This window comes from Delphinapterus leucas, chromosome 15 (genome assembly GCF_059928025.1).
Source record: "Delphinapterus leucas isolate spDelLeu-1000000601 "Yukka" chromosome 15, BTC_Dleu_Yukka2, whole genome shotgun sequence".
NCBI lineage: Eukaryota > Metazoa > Chordata > Mammalia > Artiodactyla > Monodontidae > Delphinapterus > Delphinapterus leucas.
Window position 1 is genome coordinate 76,582,005 of NC_143143.1, and position 19,929 is coordinate 76,601,933.

A 19,929-nucleotide genomic window follows, 5' to 3' on the forward strand; every position below is an offset into this window, starting at 1 on the left:
TACAGAGTTCTCATAAACTCTCTGCTCCCCACCCCTGCTCAGCCCCTCCCCCATCAACATCCCCCACCAGAGTGATCCGTTTGTTGCGATAAATTGAAGCTACATCCACACAATCTTATCACCCACAGCCCATGGTTTACGCTATGGTTCGCCCTTGGTGTTGTAAGTTCTATGGGTTTGGACAAATGTATAATAACATATACCCATCAGTATGGTACCAGACACGGTATTTTCACTCTACTAAAAATTCTCTGTGCTCCACCTATTCAGCCCTCTTTCCTCCTTAATCCCTGGCAACACTGATCTTTTTACTGTCTCCATGGTTTTGCCTTTTCCAGAATGTCATATAGTCGGAATCATACAGTATGTAGTCTTTTCAGATTGACTTCTTTCACTTAGTAATATGCATTTAAGTTTCTTCAGTGTGTTTTCATGGCTTGATAGTTCATTTCTTTTTAGCAGTGATTTATATTCCATTGTCTGGATGTACCACAGTTTATCCATTCACTCACTGAGGGACATCTTGGTTGCTTCCAAGTTTTGGCAATTATGGATAAAGCTGCTATAAACATCCATGTGCAGGTTTCTGTATGGACATAAGTTTTCAACTCATTTGGGTAAATACCAAGAAGCACGATTGCTGGCTTGCGTTGTAAGAGTGTATTTAGTCTTGTAAGAAACTGCTAAACTGTCTTCCATAGCGGCTGTACCATTTTGCATTCCCATCAGCAATGTACGAGAGTTCCTTTTGCTCCACATCTTCACCAGCATTTGGCGTTGTCAGTGTTCCAGATATTGGCCATTCTAACAGGTGTGTAGTGGTAGCTCATAGTTTTAATTTGCATTTCCCTAATGACATGATGTGGAGCATCTCTTCATATGCTTCTTTGCCATCTGTATTTCTTCTTTGGTGCGTGTCTGTTTAGGTCTTTGGCTCATTTTTAATCCAATTGTTTGTTTTCTTGTTGAGTTTTGAGAGTTCTTTGCATGTTTTGGCTAATAGTCCATTATCAGATGTGTCTTTTGCAAATATTTTCTCCCAGCCTGTGGCTTGTCTTCTCATCCTCTTTTTTTTATTATTATACTTTTCTTTTTTTCTTTTTTTTATTTATTTTATTTTCCTTTTTTGTTTTTGGCTGCGTCGGGTCTTAGTTGCAGCACACAAGATCTTTCTTTGTGGCGTGTGGGCTTCTCTCTAGTGGTGGCGTGCAGGTTTTCTCTTCTCTAGATGTGGTGGCACAGGCTTCAGGGCGTGTGGGCTCTGTAGTTTGCGGCACGCAGGCTGCCTCAGTGAGGCACCCGAGGTCAGTAGTTGTGGCACGTGGGCTTAGCTGCCCCAAGCATGTGGGATGTTAGTTCCCCCACCAGGGGTCGAACCCGCGTCCCCTGCATTGGAAGGCGGATTCTTAACCAGTGGACCACCAGGGAAGTCCCTCTTCTCATCCTCTTGAGTGATACAGGTTTGTAACAAATAACTCATTTAACAATTTAAAAAATGGGTCAACTTAAGGATAAATATTCAGGAAATGATAGTTAAAGTGGTAGGAATATAGCAAAAAAGGAGGGTGTATCCAAGGGACTCGGGCAATACTGACGATACACAAAGGGCCTGGTACACAGCCTGGCTCTCAAGCTGCTTACCTGGCAATTATTATGCCCGTTATTACTATTTAAATAATATTGGCAGCTATTGTTGCTCTTATAATTATGGCATAGCGGCTATTACTGTTATTAGTGCTATAACAATACACTATTGTTATCTATTATAATGCATTGTTTTGATGAAGCTCTGTATCGCTTCTAACTCGCTGGAACCTGGGGGCAATGGGATACGCTGCAAAGTTGCTGCGGTTATTATTACTATTATCTTGATATTTCACCGCCTCAAGCCGCGCAAAGTTTTTATAGGACGAATGGGGGTGGATAACAGTTCCGTGACAGGTAGGAGGTGGGTCTGGGGAGGGGTCGGGCCAGGAGCCTCCGCCCCACAATGGGGCGGGCCGCTTAGGGTCGGTCCCGGTCGGCCTGCGGTCCCCAGCCTGAGCCCGGCTATGGCCCCGCGCGGCGTGGCGCCGATCCTGCCGCTGGCGCTCGCTCTGACCGCCGTGGCCGCGGTGTCCTGGGCACGGGGACCGTCGGGCACGCTCTGGTCCCGGCAGGGCTGCGCCGCGCTGGGCCGCTGCTGCCCGGGCCGTGACCCGACCTGCGCGGCCCGCGGGCCCCCCCGCTGCTTCTGCGATCAGGCGTGCAGAGAGGTCCGGGACTGCTGCCCCGACTACGCGCGGGCCTGCCCAGGTGCGCCCCCAGGAGCACGTGGCATGGGCGGAGCTCCCAGCGCGGAGGGGAGCAGGGTACCGGAGTGCGACGGTACAAGGAAGAGAGGAAGCCGCCCTCGGAGGGGGTTCTGGACCTGGAGGGGCGCAAGAGCAAGGGGGACGGGGACGCTCAGGACACCAGGCGAAGAGTGGGGCTGGAAAGGTGCGCGCGGAGAAAGATGCTCGGGCGGGCATGGACGCCGCTGCGCGAGTCTGGGGGAGGGGGCGGAATGGAGACGGATGCGAGGAGAATAGAGGGGCGTTTGGGAGGAGAGGGTGCGAGAGGCCTCCCCTCGCGCGGGACTTGGGAGGACCGCGCGAGGATGGAGGGCTCGTGGAAGAGGCGCGCAAGCCAGGAGCTCGGGTGAGGGACGCGGGGCCCCCAACAGAAATAGGCTTGTGCGGGCACTGAGGGGTGCAAGAGAGGAGGGAGCAAGAGAGAGCAGGGGGCGCACTCGCTAAGGAGGGCGCACGCGGCTGGAAGGGGTAAGAGGGAGGAGGGGGCGTATGCGATCATCAGGGCTCGTGAGGCGTGGAGGGGTTGCGAAGGCGCAGAGGGCGCTTGGGTGCCAGATTTAGCAAATAAAAATCCAAGATGCCCAGTTAAACTTAAATTTCAGTTAAATAACAAATACTTTTAAAGTGTACGTATGTCCTCAATATTGCACAGGCCATACTTATATTAAAACTTATTATTTTTCTGAAATTCAAATCTAACTGGCCGTCCTGTATTTTATCTGGCAACCTTAGCTGGCGGAAGGGCGTGGGGCATAGGGAGTGCGAGTGGGATCACGCACCACATCGCGGGCAGGGAGGTCACAAGGCAGATGGAGGGGGTGTTGAGAAGCCGAGAGAAAGGCTGAAGCCTGGAGAGGGTTTGGAGTGGAGGGACGCTGAGAGCCGAGAGAGGAAACGGGCTGGGTGGTCCGGGGAGGGGCGGAAGAACTGGGTGTGTGTGTGGAACAGGTTAAAACTTAGGTGAATGAGCGGGGGGGAGGTGTGAGGGGGTTGGGATGGGATGTACTGATCCCTGGGCAAGTAAAGTCCGGGCACTGGTCCCAGTGCCGGCCGTGGCCACCGGACCAGGGTCTAGGTCATTCCCTCTAGAGACCCCTGCCAGAGTGGTATCCACCAGGCGTTGAAATTAGGGTCCACTTTTGTTGAGCCCCCAGTGGGGAGGACTCCATCCTTTTTAAATTCCAGGAATAACCTTTTCACACCCATTGGACACAAAAATCTAAATTCTGTCACCTTGTCAAGCGGATATCATCTAACTTTCCTTTGTCAGGGAGAAGAGTGATTGATTGGAGCCCTCTACCTGGAGATATCAGTGGAGCTTCCTTCAGGAACTTATATTTAAATGAAGGCAGCTTTAAAACAATTCAAAATTGAAGGGATCCAACATTTATTGATCACCAACCTACTCTGTGGGCTGGGTCTCTCATCCAACCCGATTACTGTCTCACAGCACTCTGGGGCTCTGGTCTTTAATAATGTCCCTACTCAGCAGATGGGAAGAGCGTGGCTCAGAGAGAAGCGGGCTTTGGCCAGCCAAGGTGATCCAGTAGGATTTGGACCTGGCGATCCCCTTACTTCTAGCCCCTTGCTGCTTCTCACAACTTTGAGTGGCAAATGGTGGAAATTCAGGCAGCAGAGACGAACAAGTAATTTTGGATGTGCTGTCTTCCCAAATCATAGCAAATGAGACTCCCCCAGATTAAACTTGCAGAAGGACTATCTTGGGAATGCTTTTGTACCCATCTGCTTCTGTGCAGAGACTGCATGCAGCCGTGTGGCCACCCAGAGTGTAGGGCTGAGGTTCTCAGTTCAGCTGCACCCACAGGGGCTTCCCTGTCACACGGCAGGAGTGGGGACCCAGGAAGGGAACAAGGCAGAGGGATCAGTGACACTTTCCCACGGTTTGATCCACGCTGACAGAATCACACGATGTTATCAGCTCCCCGGGGGTTCCCGTTACATAAAGAGCTTGGGCTGGTGGGCCCAGCAGCCTCAAAGCTTTGCCCACCTCTTTGTTCTGCTCCTTTGGGAAGGTGTCAAAAAGGCAGTAGGTCTAGGATCTGCCCCCTTGTCTAGGCTGGGCAGAGCTGAGGTCTTATGAATAGACCTGGGAAAAGTTCACTTTTCCACCTCCCAGGGGAGCAGAGCAGAAGGGGACATGGGGACCAGTTAGGAGGCAAGATATGTTTTTTCATGAGTGATTTAGGCGATAAAGTTGACTAACTTCAGGAATTGATTGTGGTAGAGGGAGGTGTTGAGGACGGCTTAAAAACAAACAAACAGGGCTTCCCTGGTGGCGCAGTGGTTGAGAGTCTGCCTGCCGATGCAGGGGACGCGGGTTCGTGCCCCGGTCCGGGAGGATCCCATATGCCATGGGGCGGCTGGGCCCGTGAGCCATGGCCGCTGAGCCTGCGCGTCTGGAGCCTGTGCTCCGCAGCGGGAGAGGCCACAGCAGTGAGAGGTCCGCGTACCACAAAAAACAAACAAACCACTAACATTTACTGAGTACTTATTACCTGCTGGGGAGGTACTGTTTTAGGTGCTTTAAATAAATTGTCTCCTTTAAGCCTCATAACAGCCCGATGGAATAGATAGTGTTATCACGCCCATTTTACAGATGAGGCACGGAGACATGGAGAGGTAGCGAGCTACTCTGACTTGCCCAGCTATTAGGCAGTAAATCTAGGATTTGAACCCCAGCAGTCTGGCTCCAGATCACAATACCATATGGTTGCTTGAGGGTGGGAGGACTTAAGCCTGTCGCAGGAGGGAAACTCGAGCCCTCAGGTGAAACAGGAGCCCTTGACCTTGCCCACCTTCAGTTCAATTACATTGCTGGCCACCTGCTATGTGCCCAGCTCAGCTGGGACCAGTGGGGGCCAGAAAGATGGGACTCTGGTCCCCCTCAAGCTTATATTCTATTTTTGGGCGACAGGTTGGCTTGCTCAGTTAGAGCAAGCGGAGGCTTGGAAATGATTGGTGAGGATGGGGTGGGGTCAGGAAGAGGGTGGGTCTGGAGCGGCTAGTAAAACCTTAAAGGATGGACACCATTACTTCATGTTTTTCAAATTCCTTACTGAATGTTTTCAAGTATTTTATGCTCCTTAATTCTTACTTCAACCCTGTAGGGATCAAAGTCCCTACTTATGCACTTATGTGTTCATTGTGCTAGTCAGTACTCTGAGGGTTGTGACACAACTCGTATTACTTAAGCTAATAAGGGGATGTATTGGGACAGGTAACTGAAAAACAATCCATGGATTCTGACTTCAGGCATGGCTGGATCCAGGGACTCCAAGGATGTCATCGGGACTCTCTTTCCACCTCTCAGCTCTGCTTGTGTTAGTTTCCATCTCAGGCATGCTGTCACCGAGTGTTGATAAAGACAGTACCTAGTAGCTCCCAACTGGTGTCCCTAGTGGAATGAGAGATCCTTTTCCTAGTTACTCCAGCCAAACTCCTAGGGATGGTTCTCATAGGCCCAGTTTGGGTTGCATGCTCATTCACGATCCAATAAATCACTGAGTCTAGGGAGAAGGAATATGTCAACTGCTCATGTCTGGGTCACATATGTACCCAATCCCAGGATTGAGAAGGTGAGGTCAGCCCTACCCAAACTATGTGGACTGAGAGTGGGGCGGGTTGCTTCCTCAAAAGAAAACCGAGGCGGTGTTACCAGAAGATGGAGCTAAGGAGTCTGGGAGGGCAGAAATGACAGCTGCCCACTTCCAGCTGTAGCGGACCCTGCATTTCAGGGAACTCCAAGTAAAAGTGTGCTGAGACATCAAACAGGAGGAAGAGGAGGCAGGTGGTGACTGTGGATGCACTGGGGAAACACATTTTTAGCCGCTAGTGTTTACAAAAGATCTTTTGTGAAAACACCTCAACAGGAGATGGAAACCAGTAAAGGATTTCAGGTGACAGGTCAGAACTGCATTCCAGAAAAATCCTTTTGCTAGACAGTGAGGAGGATGGATGGTCAGGGGGCTGGGCAGTGAGGTTCAGAGAAAAAGGTCGGGTTTGAATTGTCCAGAAAGGCATTTCGTGCTGAGCCTGGGCCTGTTGGCGGCAGGGCAGAGGGATCCAAGGGGGCTGTGGGAAATTCAGCCTGGCTCCAGCAGGCTCTGCTGACATGATGTTATCTGGGTCTCCAGGGCTGGAAGAGCAACCTTAAAAGCTCCTCGCATCTCCCTCTTTTTCAGCTGCACTGATAAGCTAGAATTTCTCCTTTACTGAGAAAAAGGTGGGAGGCCTTTGTTTTGAGAAACACTGCCACCTGGTGGTACCTTTCTGGAATGCCAACTTGCGGTCACATTTCCTTTGTGGTCGTTAAGGCACAATTTGCTCATTCAGAATTCACTGACTCTTTATTTACTGGGTCCCTATGTGTCAGGCACTGTGTTTGGTCCTGGAATTCAGCAGGGAACAATGCCCCTGCCTCCACAGAGCTGACATTCTAGTTGAGGAGGCTGACAAGATATGAATAATCACATTCCCTTGGTCCGGCTGCCCAGCCAGTGCCTGAATCTGGGCTGCCATCTCCTTGTCAGTTGTCCAGCCACTCTGTGAACACTGACACTAAACTCACTTTTTCTAGTAGACTTTTAAAAAAATATTTATTTATTTATTAATATTAAATAATATTAATTATTTAATATTAAGAGCAGGTTGCACCTGGTCTTAGTTGTGGCTTGCTAGCTCCTTAATTGCAGCAGGTGGGCTGCTTAGTTACAGCATGCATGTGGGATCTAGTTCCTTGACCACGGATCTAACCCAGGCCCCCTGCATTGGGAGCACGGAGTCTTAACCACTGCCCCACCAGAGATGTCCCCACTAGCAGATTTTTCTATTGTAGATTATACTCTCTCACCTGGACAACTGCAGTAGCTGTTTTATTGGTTTCCCTGATTCTGCCCTGACCCCCATCCGGCAGCTAGAGACATCCTATTAAAACCTTAATAGTGATAATGTCACTCCTCTGCTCAGAACTTGGCAGTGGCTTTTCTTCATGCTTTGAATAAAGTCCAAGTTCCTTACAATAGTCATCAAGACCCTGTATGCTATCACTGCCCGCCTCTGTCTGACATCACTTCCTGCCACTTTCCTTCCTGCTTTTTATGCTCTAGCCACACTGGCCTCCTCACTGTCCCTCCAGCATCTAACCGGGACTCTGCCTCAGGCCCTTTGCACTGCCTGTTCCCTCTGCCTGGAACATTTCCCCTCAGATACCTACACAGCTCCCTCCCTTACCTCCTCAGATGACCTCTGTCATGGAGGCCCCCCTTGACCCCTCTATCTGAAACAGTTTCTTGTCGCCCTGCACCTGCCACTCTTATCCTTCTTTGGATTTTCTCAGAGCATGGGTTGCTAGTTGAAATTACCTCATATATTGTATTGTTTCTTGTCTGTTTCCCCTACTGAATGTCAGCTCCTCCAGGGCAGGCGCTTTTTCTGCTTTGCTCCTCTGTGTTCCCGGCACCGGGGCCAGTGCTTGGCATATAGTAGGCCCCAAATAGTTGTTGAATAAATGCAGAGAGTCCCCTGTTGTATTGAGTGTTTTCTATCTTTCTAGTGCTGCACATCTGTCACTGCACCAATTCTGTGAGACTATAGCTGGAATCCAAGCTTGTGTGACTCCAGCGTCTTGTCTTGACTTAGATATTCAGTCTCCTTAAGCTCCACTTGCCTCTTCTGTGAGATGGATTTGACAATAGCGCAAATACATATATATATATATATATATATATATATATATATATATATATATGTAGGAGTTGGGGTTCTGGCGAGTGACAGGTGGTACGCCCAGAAGAGTTGAATGGAACATAATTTGACAAGGGTTCCATTCGCTATGGTGTGGGCAGGGGGAAGTGGTGTTATAGGAGCTTGGTGAGGGCAGGATCCATGGCTGAGGGGCCCCTCCATGCAGGACTGAGGGTAAAGTGGGTGGAGGAGCAATAAACACCTGGGCTGCACGTCTCCTCCGCATGGGTGCCTCACTGGCTAAACTCAATCACTGGCCAGGGGACCTCTCTGATGCACAGGCTTCCCTGCGGGGCAGAGGGCACAAAGAAGGACCCTGAAGTTGTTGTGAGGATTACATGAAGTCCGGGACTTGACCTGCCTGGTCCAGCAGCAGTGACATAATTGACATCGTTATTAGGTGGGTGTTGAAAGCAATAGATGATTGTTCAGCTGTCGTACTTTATTTCCTCCTTCCCTCCTTCCCCTGAGCATTTCAACTCTGCTCAGAGTTGAGAGCCATGCAAGGAGTATGTGACTTCCTGAGGTGCCAGAAGCAACACTGTCTGTGTTTACAACACAATCACCCCTTCCCTCAGTTCAAGAATGTACACTTTTTTTTTCTTCGCATTTTCAAGTTGCTGAACTAGGATATGTCTCATAGCTGGTGAATGTTTGTCATGAGGACAGACCTGGTCTTTCTTGTTCCCCACGGTGTCTCCAGCACCTAGGACAGTGCACAACTCACAGGAGATGCTCGGTAAATGTTTGTGGAATGAGTGAACTAATTCTGACAGCAGTAGTGCCCTGTGTGTTCACAAGTGTCTGTGTGTGTGTGTGTGTGTGTGAGAGAGAGAGAGAGGGAGAGAGAGAGGGAGAGAGGGAGAGAGAGTGACTGTCAAGGCCTGTCAAGAAACGCTTGACAATTTCTTTTTATTTTTTCTTTTTTTAATATTTAGTTAGTTAGTTAGTTTGGCTGCACTGGGTCTTAGTTGTGGCACGCGGGATCTTCTAGTTGTGGCATGAAAGCTCTTAGTTGCAGCATGCGGACTTAGTTGCGGCATGCATGCGGGATCTAGTCCCCGACCAGGGATCAAACCCGGGCCGCCTGCATTCGGAGCATGCAGTCTTACCCACTGGACCACCAGGGAAGTCCATGGCTTGACAATTTTTTGTCAAGAAATTCTCTCCCTGGGGAAAGTCTGAAGATCCCACGTTTTGGCCAGATGGCCTTCCCTGTCTGGTTTGGCCCAGTCCTGATCTGGGACTGTGGACTTGGGTGAAGAAGCTGAAGGTCTCAAAGGCCACATCATCAGAAAATACCTACTCACTGGGCCCCTGACTGTGGTAGCACAGGGAGCATCTCATGGACATGGACGCCCAGCAACTTCCTTCTTTTTTTATGGTGAAATATTTCAGACCTAGCCCAATGTGGAGAGAACAATATAATAAACCCTCATGAAAAGCTAAGAAATAAGCCTAGATGAATACCACTGGAGCTTCTGCATTCCTGTCCTTTCTCCTCAGAGGTAACTGCTATGCTGAATTTGGTATTTATAATTCCTGCGGAGGGGTGTGTGTGTGTGTGTATATATATATATATACACACACACATATATATATTCAATGTATATAAAATATATACAGTCAGTTCTCATGATGGATGGTAGTTATAGTCTATAAAATCCCCATGAACACTGAATTGACAAGTACTGAACCGTTGCTCCTAGGGGAAATATGTACACACCTATCTCACACAGATTATAATCTTAAATCCTAAAAACAACTCATTCTCGTAGATTCTCTTTTAAAAAAGGGAAGAACAAGATTCAGAGGTGTTAGGTGACTGGCCAAGACTGCCCCACTAACAGGTGTCAGAGCTGGAATTCAAAGCCCGTCCTCCTGGTCCCGGAGCTGGAGCTCCTTGAACTGCACCACACAGCCACTGGCTCCCTCCATCTAAGAAGGCAGATCAGGGCCTCGTTTGACCTCAGCTGCAAATGTGCATGTTGGGTGACTCCGAATCTTTGCTGTTCTGCGTATGTCTGTGCATGACTACAAAAGCGCCTCAAATATTGGTTCGGGGGTTACAAATCAATTTTTAGCAAATAGGTAAATTCACAAATACCAAATCTGTGAATAGTGAAGATTGACATATATATACTTAGGTATATATATCAATACAATATCATATATATGTTATATGTGATATATACATATATAGTATCATATATATGTAATGTATATTACCTATATGAATCCTTAAACACTATATAGCACTCTTTCATTTTTTAAGACTGTATCTAAATAGTATCACACCAGAAATAGCTTCTGCAAGAGGCTTCTTTCCATCCACGTTTTTGCTAGTGTAGTCATGGTTCGCTTCACGGCTGCAGAGGAACAGCTAGTGTTTACTGAGCACTTGCTGTGTGCCAGGAGTGAACACTTTATACGTCACATCTGGTTGAATCCTCAAGGCCACACTATCAGGTGAATACTATTCTTATACCCATTTGACAGGGGAAGAAACTGAGGCACAGGGAGGTGAAATCGGTTGCCATAAGTGCCTAGGAAATGTTAATTGGAGGAATGGGTGATGGAAACCACTGGAATGATCACCAACAGGATGACGGGTAAATAGAACGTGGAGTTCTAAGTTTAGGTAGACATATACAAATTTGTCGTAGAGAAACTTTGAAGGCACACATGGATTCAGATTTGCAGAAGTTCTGGTGCTCACTGTGGTGTCTTGGGGGGTTCGGCTTGTGGGGAAGGTGGACAAGACCTGGCCACTGCCCAAATTCCATAGCAGTTGTCCTTGGAGACGCCACCTTCTCTTCCAGCGGTCTCCTGCGTCGTGGCAGAGTGGAGCGGCTGGAGTCGCTGTGTCAAGCCCTGCCAGGTCTCTTACCGTCTCCGCCAAAGGCATGTCCTGCAGGAGCCAAGGAACGGGGGTGCTCCCTGCCCCCCACTGGAAGAGCGGGCTGGCTGCGTGGAGTACTGGAGCCACCAGGGTGTGGAGTGCCAACAGTCGTTGCGTGAGTTGGGGTGGCCTTGGGGGTGGCTGTCAGAGAGAAGAGCCTGGCCGGACCGCAGGGCCCTCCATAAGTTTCCGTGTGGGGTCTGAGTTTAGGGTGGGACTTTGTCTTCCTTTTCCCTCATCCCCCTCCTCACCCTCTGAATGAGGTAAGAAGCTCTGACTTCCTCTGGGCATCTCGATGTCTTCTTTCTATTCCTCTCCCATTGTGAATCAGTCAGGGCTTTGTTTAAATGAAGATGACAGGAAACCCATTTTAAACTGACTTGAGCAAAAATGTGTGGCTCATGTAACTAAGATCTCAGGGTCTGCATTCAGGCATGGCTGGATCTAGGAGCTCAAGCAATGTTGCCAGGAACCTATCTCCATCTCTCAGCTCTGTTTTCTAATGAGTTGGCCTCATTCTCAGGTAGGCATTCCCCCTGTAATGGTCTTTGATAGCTCCAGGCTTCCCTGCAACCAGCCTAGCAGCTGGAAGAAAAGGCCTCTTTCCCCTTAGTTTCAGCACATGTCCTTCGTTTCACCAAACCTTACCGCAGTGTCACCCTCCTGTTTTAAATTCTCCAATAGGTATCCTGCACCCTCGTGAAGCCCAAACTCATCATCATGGTCTACAAGCTCAAGTGCTCTGGCTCTTACCTCCTGTGACCTCACCTTCCTTCTTCTGTCTACATTTTAAAGGATCATTCTGTTCACTGTGGGGACAGGAGACTGAAAGGGGTCAGAGGGCAGCGGGGAGGCCAGGAAAGAGGTGACTGCAGTGGTGCAGGCAAGAGAGGAAGGTGTCTGGACCAGGATGGTGGCAGTGGGGTGATGAAAGAGGGAATGTCATTTCCTCTGCCTGAAATCCTCCTCCCTCTGCTTTGCCACCCACATCTAACTTTCCTGGTTCATCGCTTCCTGTGTAGATGTCAGTTTTCTCCAGGAAGATTTTCCTGACTGCCCCTACTACTGCCCCTACATGCCATCTGCCATGCACTTGGCCACATTACTTGACTCTGTGAGGCCAGTGTTACTATGCATTTTACAGAAGGGGAAACCAAGGCTCAGGGAGGCACAACACCTGCCCAAGATACATGACTCATCGTGCATCATTTTATTCAACGCTGACAATAACCGTATGATATAAGTTCTAGTATTATATATATATATTTTTTTTGCGGTACGTGGGCCTCTCACTGCTGTGGCCTCTCCCGTTGTGGAGCACAGGCTTCCGGACGCGCAGGCTCAGCGGCCATGGCTCACGGGCCCAGCCGCTCCGCGGCACGTGGGATCTTCCCGGACCGGGGCACGAACCCGCGTCCCCTGCATCGGCAGGCGGACTCTCAGCCTCTGCGCCACCGGGGAAGCCCTAGTATTATACTCATTTTGCTGATGAGGAGACTGAGGCTCTGAAAGGACCAAGATGACTGAGATGTAAGAGGGGGAGCTGGAACCAGAATCTGGGCTTCTCTGGGGCTCTCCTTGCTGCTCTAGGCTACGCCAAAAGCAGCACTGGACGTTGGAAGAGAAAAGGGAAGTTGTGTATTCAGTGTGTTACCTTCTCTCGATCACAAGCATTAATTAGTTCAACACCATATCTTTGATTCAGCCCCATCGCTCAGAATGGGCAGGGGTAGGGATATCTTTGGGCTCTTTTTCCCCCTAAGGAATCACCAACCTCTCATGGACTGACCCTCAATTCTCCTCTGTGTTCTCCTCTGTCTGCTCCAGGAAGGAAGAGGCTTGGAAGTTGGCCCAACAAGATAATTTTATTAATTCATTTATCTGTCCATACCTCTGTCCCCCTTTTCTTCCATCCTTACATTTTCCCACCTATTCATTCATCTATGCGTCTGGTTCTTTTATCCCTTCATCTGTCCATCGACCTATCATGTCTTCATCCATCCTTCTTTCCATTCATCATCTCTGTCTCTCCTTTTTTCCATCCTCCCATCTTCCCATTTACTCATCACCCATCCATTCTTCCTTTCTTATATCATTTCAGCCACCCATCCATCCATTCAGTTATTAACTCATCTCTTTTTTTCTCACTCACTCACTTATTCATTCATCAAAATCATTCATTTGAAGAACTTTTTATTGAGACTCACTATACAACCCACTGTGCTAGGCCCTGAATCTAAGAGATAAATATGATCCTGCCTCCATCATTGCATAAGGGGTACTTGTGGGGACTATCTACCCAGTTACAAGACCCCACAGTCTCCTTAGGGCTACCATAGACATGACTCTGACACCAGGAGTACCTAATCGTGCTTCCTGTGGTGTCATAGCCTTGGGGGCGGTGGTGCTGGGCTACCTGACTCTGTTTTCTCCTTGGCCCACAGTCCCTGCTCTGATAACCACAGGCAGCTACGGGAAAGAACGAGAAAAGCGAGGTGTCCCCAAGAAGCAGGAGACAATAGGGTAAGTGGAAGCAAATGAACCCAAAGTCAAACTCAGATTTGTGAACATTTTTCCTTGGATTAGACTTTCATCATGTTTCTCTCTTCCTTTTTTTTTTTTTTGCGGTACATGGGCCTCTCACTGTTGTGGCCTCTCCCGTTGCGGAGCACAGGCTCTGGGCACACAGGCCCAGCGGCCATGGCTCACGGGCCCAGCCGCTCCGCAGCATGTGGAATCTTCCCGGACCGGGGCACGAACCCACGTCCCCTGCACTGGCAGGCGGACTCTCAGCCACTGCGCCACCAGGGAAGCCCTCTCTCTTCCTTTAACATCTCCCCATTTCTTGTCCTGTTACATTTATAAACCCATGAACATGAACTTTGAGTCCTTAATGCCTGGTCTCTATTCAGCTTCATTCACTTACTCATTCACTCAGTGTTTATTGTTTATACGACAGGTATGTTTATGTTGTTTATATGCGTTAGGCCTTGGGTCTACAGCAAGGAAGTAAAAAGGACAGAAATACTTGTCCTCATGGAGTCTGCCTCACAGGAGGCAGACAATAAACAAACACATAGCCTGTCAAATGGTGCTAAGTGCTATGGAGAAAAATGAAGCAGGGAAGAGGGTGGGTGTGCCAGGGACATCCTTGTTTAGAGGAACTAAGATATTGAAGAGGTTATCTGGGGGAAGAGCATGATTGGCAGAGGGACTAGCAAGTGCAAAAGTCCTGAGGCAGGACATGCCCGGCGTTCAGGGATCAGCAAGTAGTTCCGGCTGGAATTCAGGGAGAGTGAGAAAGAGTAGGAAATATGATATATTGGGGGGAGGGGGGTGGTCAGGTCACACAGGGCTGTGGTGGGAAGTTGGGTACTTTCTCTGCATGAGATGGAGTCATGGGAGGGTTTTGGGCAGAGGAATGACAGGATCTGACTTAGGTTTTCACAGGGTCCCTTTGGATACTATTTGGAGAATAGATCGTAGAGAGGCAAGGAGGGAACCAGGGAGACCAATGCGGGGCCTACAGCAATGGTCCACATGAGAAATGAAGGTGGTTTGGACCAGGGTGGTAGCCCTGTGCCTTTGAAGGGTGGATTTCAGGGACTGGAGTCAGACAGTGTGTTGCCGATGGTGGTGATGAGGTCAAGCATCTAGGACAGTGCCTGGCACATGACAGATACTCAACAAATATTAATTGAAAGAATAAGGTCTGAACTAAGGCAGTGCTAAGGGAGATGGAGAGGAGAGCTCTATTTGTTAGGATTCCTTTCACTGCAAGGCACAGAAACTCAGCTCAAACTGGCTCAGGTGAAAAGGAGAATTATTGGTTCCTTCTGGGCTGGCTTTGGGCTGTTCCTGGAAGAAAACTGTCCACTCCTTGGGCTTCCCAGAGGCTGCAGCCACCAGGGGGCAGCAGCCCCACACAATAACCTCCCGGGGTCCTTGACAAGCTGCATCTCTTGCAGCAGGGGGTGCCATTTACCACTACTTGTAGAAAAAGTTGGGTCGAAGTAAAATTTTAGCAAATTGGGTCTTAATTCAGATGCTCCAGAATGGGACAGTTATTTAAATAATTCTTGCAGTGAATCTTTTCTGTAAAATAGGATCTTTTACAAAATGTGGTGGAGTGCTTATTGAGGCTTTTGGGGTTAGGCAGTTCCATTTTAGGCACTACCACTTATTAGCTGTGTGACTCTGGGCAAGTTATCTTTCTGCTCCTCAGTTTCCTAATCTGTAAGCTGGGGCCAAGATCTACCTTGCAGGGTTTCCCTATTCCATTGGACCAAATGATTCGGCAAATTTTTGTCAAGCCAGGTCCTCGTCTAGGACTTGGACACAACAGTGAACAAAACAGATACAAATTCCTGCCTTTGTGGAGCTGACATTACTGCGGGGGAGAGAGATGAGAAGTAAACAATATAATCTTTTGGATAAGGTGTTTGAAGAACTGGCCCATGGAAGCCCTCAATGATGTTAACTTGAAAAAGCAGGAGCCAAGTCTCATGGATGCAGATTGAGTTGCCCAAAAGGTTTCTTCTGTAGCAGGGAGAAATTGTATCAACCTGAGCCTGCATAGGGCTAGGTACACAGTAGGTGCTCCATAAATGCTCACAGGTGTTTGGGGTGGTGTCTTCCTGTGTGGCTGCAGGTACTGTGTCCAGTTCCGGCTGGGGCCCGTTCCAGGGAGCTGCCAGCAGGTGAGGGCGCCCCATGCCCAGTGGACAAGGTATCTGACCCAGGGCCACACAGTTTGTGTGAGGTGTGAGTGGCCTGCCCAGGATGCCAGGAGCCGGCGCTGCTACGGGGATGGTGGAGGGGCCGGAGGGTAAGCCATGGGACTCGGGCATGGGGAAGTACGACTGTAGAGCCTGGGGCCTCTCTGCAGTCTGAGAGATGAAGGTGCCCAGGCAGCGGGAGCCTGTTTCCTGGCCAGGGCAGGGCGCAGGAGGGTTCTGATCCCAGTGTCCGAGGAGGAGCAGCTCCTGCCATTTTCAGCTGTGTGACCTTGGGCGATCTCATAACTTCTCTGAACCTCAATTTCCTTATCTGAAAATGCAGATAATAAGAGGACCTCCTCATGGGGCAATGATGAAAGTGAAGTGAGATTGTGCAAGTTGAAGACTTAGCATAGCTCCTGACATCCAGAAAGTACTCAAGAAAAGGGAGCTGGTTTCATTGTTGAATCCTTACAATTCCCTTAAAAGCCAAGTTTGGTTACCCTCATTTTATAGATGGGGCAACAGAGGCTCAGAGAGGCATGGTGACTTAGTCAAGGTCACACAGGATTTGACCCAGATTTGGCTGTTATCATCCCCCTAGACTCCTCCCACAAGGGCAGATGTCTTGGAAAGCACTTAGCATTACAATAGTAGCTAAAGTTTATTGAGTGCCTACTATGTGCCAAGCATTATTCTAAGCTCTATATTCATTCATTCATTCAATACATATTTGTTGAGCACTTACCATTGAGCATGTGCCAGACAATGTTTTGGGTACTGGGGAGATGCAGTGAACAAAGGAGCTGTGGTCCTTCTCTTATGGAGACACATTCTGCTCTGAGGAGGCAGACATTAGGCAAGTAAATCTGTAATTTGTCAGATGGGAGATAAGTGTTAGGGAAAGAAAGCAGAATCGGGGAAGTTCTGGGGAATTTTTTTTTTTTTTTTAAGGAAAGTGACACTAAGGAGGTGACATTTGAACAGAGTTCGGAAGGAAATGAGGGAGGTAGACATGTGGAGGTTTGGGGGAAGGGTATTCCAAGCAGAGGGACCAGCAAGTGTAAAAGCCCTGAGGCGGGAGCGTGCCACCATTGAGGCTGGCGTGGAACGAGCAAGGGGGAGCGTGGAAGGAGGTGAGGACGCATTGACACACAGGATGCCCTTGAAACGTTCCAAGAGCGCAAAGCGGATACTTTCAGGATCCTCTCCTTCTGGATGAGGAGACTGATTCACAAAGAGGTGCCCGAGGTCACACACCTAGCAAGTGGCAGAAACAGGCTTTGAACCTAAATTGCTCAGACTCCTCGGCCAAGCTCTAAAGACAAGTCTAGACTGTTTTCCACTGACTGTGCTTTTCCATGCAGGGATTATTAGACTGTAGGAACAAGAGCTCTCTCTGGGGTCTCTCCAGGGAGTTCTCCCATGTCTAAGGATGTTAGTTTCCTGACTTTTAAAATTGAGCAGCCCTGCTCACTGTAAACCTAGAGCAGGGAATGCCAGTGCCTGTTGGGGTGTTAGGGACAGATGTATCAGAACGAGACGCATTGGGACTGCACAGATCTGGGTTCAAATCCCACTTCTGGCCCTTACTAGGTATGTGACTCTGGGCAAACCCTTCTTACCCTGACAGTCCCCACCACTCAGATGGTGGGAAGGATCCTGAGCCCTTTGCACAGCACCTGGCTCCTCATAGATGCTTAGTAGTGGAAGCTGCTCTTGTCATGTTTAACCTATAAAATGGGTATAATAATATATGTACTTTGAGAAAATGACATGTGATAAATGTGATGAACCTGGCACATAGTAGGTGCCCAATAAATAAATGGCAGACCATAGGGAGGCCCTCTCAACCAACCTTCCTCCAACCTCTCCCCTCCACCACTTACTCGTCCTAGACCTGAGATTCTACCATTAGAGATTCATTCTTTGGACTAGATGCTCACTTATTAGAGCCTCAGTTTACTTATCCATCTTTGAATAAGCCTTTCTAGCCCTAAAACTCTGATTAATCCCAAACTTCTCTTTTTGGATGCAAATACTCCAGGAACACGGCACTTTGGTGAGGCTGAGATGAGGGTCGCAGGGACTGCTGCCTCTACCAGGCATGGGTAGAGATGGAAAGCAGAGCCAGGTCTGTGCCAGGCAGGGGCATCTTTCTCTGCTCCCACCCCAGCCAGGCCAGGCTCACAGAACAGGTGATGGAAGGTCTGATTGGGGGCATGAGCTCACCAGGCAGGACTGGGCAGAGGAGGGGGATCAAAGTGAGGATGGAGGATCGAGCTGCCAGCCAGATTCTTTCCGTGGGCAGCTGGTGAGGGCGGGCATGCAAAGGGCCCAGCCCCGGGGAGGGTTAGCCTGCCATTTTGGGATTTTAGGACGGTTTATTTAGCATGAGAAGTGTCTCTGAGTTTGGGACAAGCAGAAGGAACACCTGCTATAGTCATGCACCTACTGTGTGCTGGGCACCAAGTGGGTGCTTTAGATGTGAGCTCCCACTCAAGCCTCTCAAGCCCTGTTGAGACAAGGGACATTCATTCCATTTTATACACTGAGGATGGCAGTAACAATGGTAACTTTAAATGCTATCATTTGTGAAGTGCCTATTAGGTGCGAGGCACTGTGCTTAGAAGCTTAGAGCAGTGCCTGGCACATGAGACAATCTGTGTGTGGTATTATTGCCATTATTTGCATTTTTAAAAGATGTGAATTATACCTACAGAGAATTGGCTAAAACATATATGAACAGGTTAATAAATGTTTGCAAAGAGGACACATCTGGGTAGTCACCACCCAGGCAAGGAACAGAACCTGGCTAGCCCCGCAGTCCCGCCCCCAGCCGCAGCCCCTGCCTTCCCCGTAGAGGAGACCGCCATCCTGACTTTTATGGTAAAATCCACTGTACAGTTTTCTTCATAGCTTTACTCAACTCGTGCAGATCCCTAAACACTACAGTTTAAATTTCCCCCCCCAAACTTCACATATATAAAGTGGTGCAGGATGTACCTTTTAGAATTCGACTTCCTTTGCTCGACATGCGGTTTGCAAGGTCCGTGCACGTGGCTGCCTTGTAGCACTGGATCGTTCATTCTTGTTGCTGAAATGGTTAGCTATTATTGTCATGATCATTTTTACTTTCTCTGCACACAGCATCTCATCAAACCCTCCCAACACTTCAGAGGGGTGGAGATTATAGTTATCTGTTATTCATTGAAGAGTCAGAGGCTCCTAGCAGCTGGGTCATGAACCTCCCCACCCCACCATTCCAAAACCTTTCTTAATCACTCCACTCTGTTGCCTCCCAACAGGAGGGAAAGGGGGGCGCAGGGAGGTTAAGGATGTCTTAGTGTCACCAGACCCTAAGAGCCAAGTCTGGATTGCCCCGGGTGGCCTCTAGGGTCAGCAGTTCTGCGGCCAGCCCAACTTCTTCATCAGGCACAGCAGACACAGGGCCCAGTGCCCACACATGTTCAGGCTCCACAAAAATGCTTTAATTTTATCCTCTTAAAATCAGAAGAAATAAGATGTAATAGTAATGAAGATCTGATACTGACTCCAGCCCGGATTATATTTATCTTTTTATAATGCAGTTGTAAACTTTGATTTAAAACATTTTTGCATGGAGAAGGGGCCCCCGAAAGCAAATATCCCTGGCGCCCAGGGGAGTCATGACGCCGCTGAAGCAGCCCCATGTCTTGCAGGCACCAGCTGTCGCTGTGGCAAGCAGCCGGCCACCCCCGGTGCCGAGGGACCTGGGAGAGGCTTGGGCAGCTCCGGGACTGTTCCTGCCCCGAGGTCCACAGCCTCGTCTTCCTCTAGCAGCGATGACCCCCGTCTGTCCAGAGCCCTTCTTTCCAAAGCCTCCCTGGGTGGCAGGGAAACCCCCAGGGCTTGGGATCCTCCAGGACGAGGGAGTGGGGAGAAACCTGCACATTTGAGACTGAAGGAACAAGCCTTGTCCTTATGCTGACACTGAAAATAGCTTTATGTTTCCACTGGGTGCCAGCTGAGTCACAGCCTTGCTGCCATCGCCCTCTAGTTCAGGGCTTCCCAAATTTCATCTCCTAAATACACCCTTCTCCATTTTGCCCTATTTTCCTTACCTGTACCTTTTTCTTTTTGACACCCCACCTCACTCATCCTTTTTTTTTTTTACTTAAATAAATTTTTTTAAAAGGAAGCTTATACTTACATATATGTGTATAAATAGGAA

General features: G+C 49.0%; 1 protein-coding gene across 1 annotated transcript; it reads left to right on the forward strand.

Moving 5' to 3' along the window:
• The first annotated feature begins 527 nt into the window (after nucleotides 1–527).
• LOC111186738 (somatomedin-B and thrombospondin type-1 domain-containing protein-like) lies at nucleotides 528–19,551 on the forward strand. The gene is made up of 5 exons (XM_022597591.2): nucleotides 528–2,295; nucleotides 10,919–11,113; nucleotides 13,443–13,521; nucleotides 15,650–15,826; nucleotides 19,418–19,551. The coding sequence occupies exons 1-5, from the start codon at nucleotides 1,782–1,784 to the stop codon at nucleotides 19,533–19,535; spliced, it is 1,083 nt and encodes a 360-aa protein (XP_022453299.2). The 5' UTR covers nucleotides 528–1,781; the 3' UTR covers nucleotides 19,536–19,551.
• Nucleotides 19,552–19,929: the final 378 nt, after the last annotated feature.

What these genes read in the sequence shown, in the direction of transcription:
- LOC111186738 (XM_022597591.2), top strand. Translation starts at nt 1,782, where the DNA reads ATGAAGCTCTGTATCGCTTCTAACTCGCTGGAACCTGGGGGCAATGGG. An exon ending in GGAGTGCCAACAGTCGTTGC is followed by an intron (nt 11,114 to 13,442) that starts GTGAGTTGGGGT and finishes CTTGGCCCACAG; the next exon opens with TCCCTGCTCTGATAACCACA. An exon ending in AAGAAGCAGGAGACAATAGG is followed by an intron (nt 13,522 to 15,649) that starts GTAAGTGGAAGC and finishes GTGTGGCTGCAG; the next exon opens with GTACTGTGTCCAGTTCCGGC.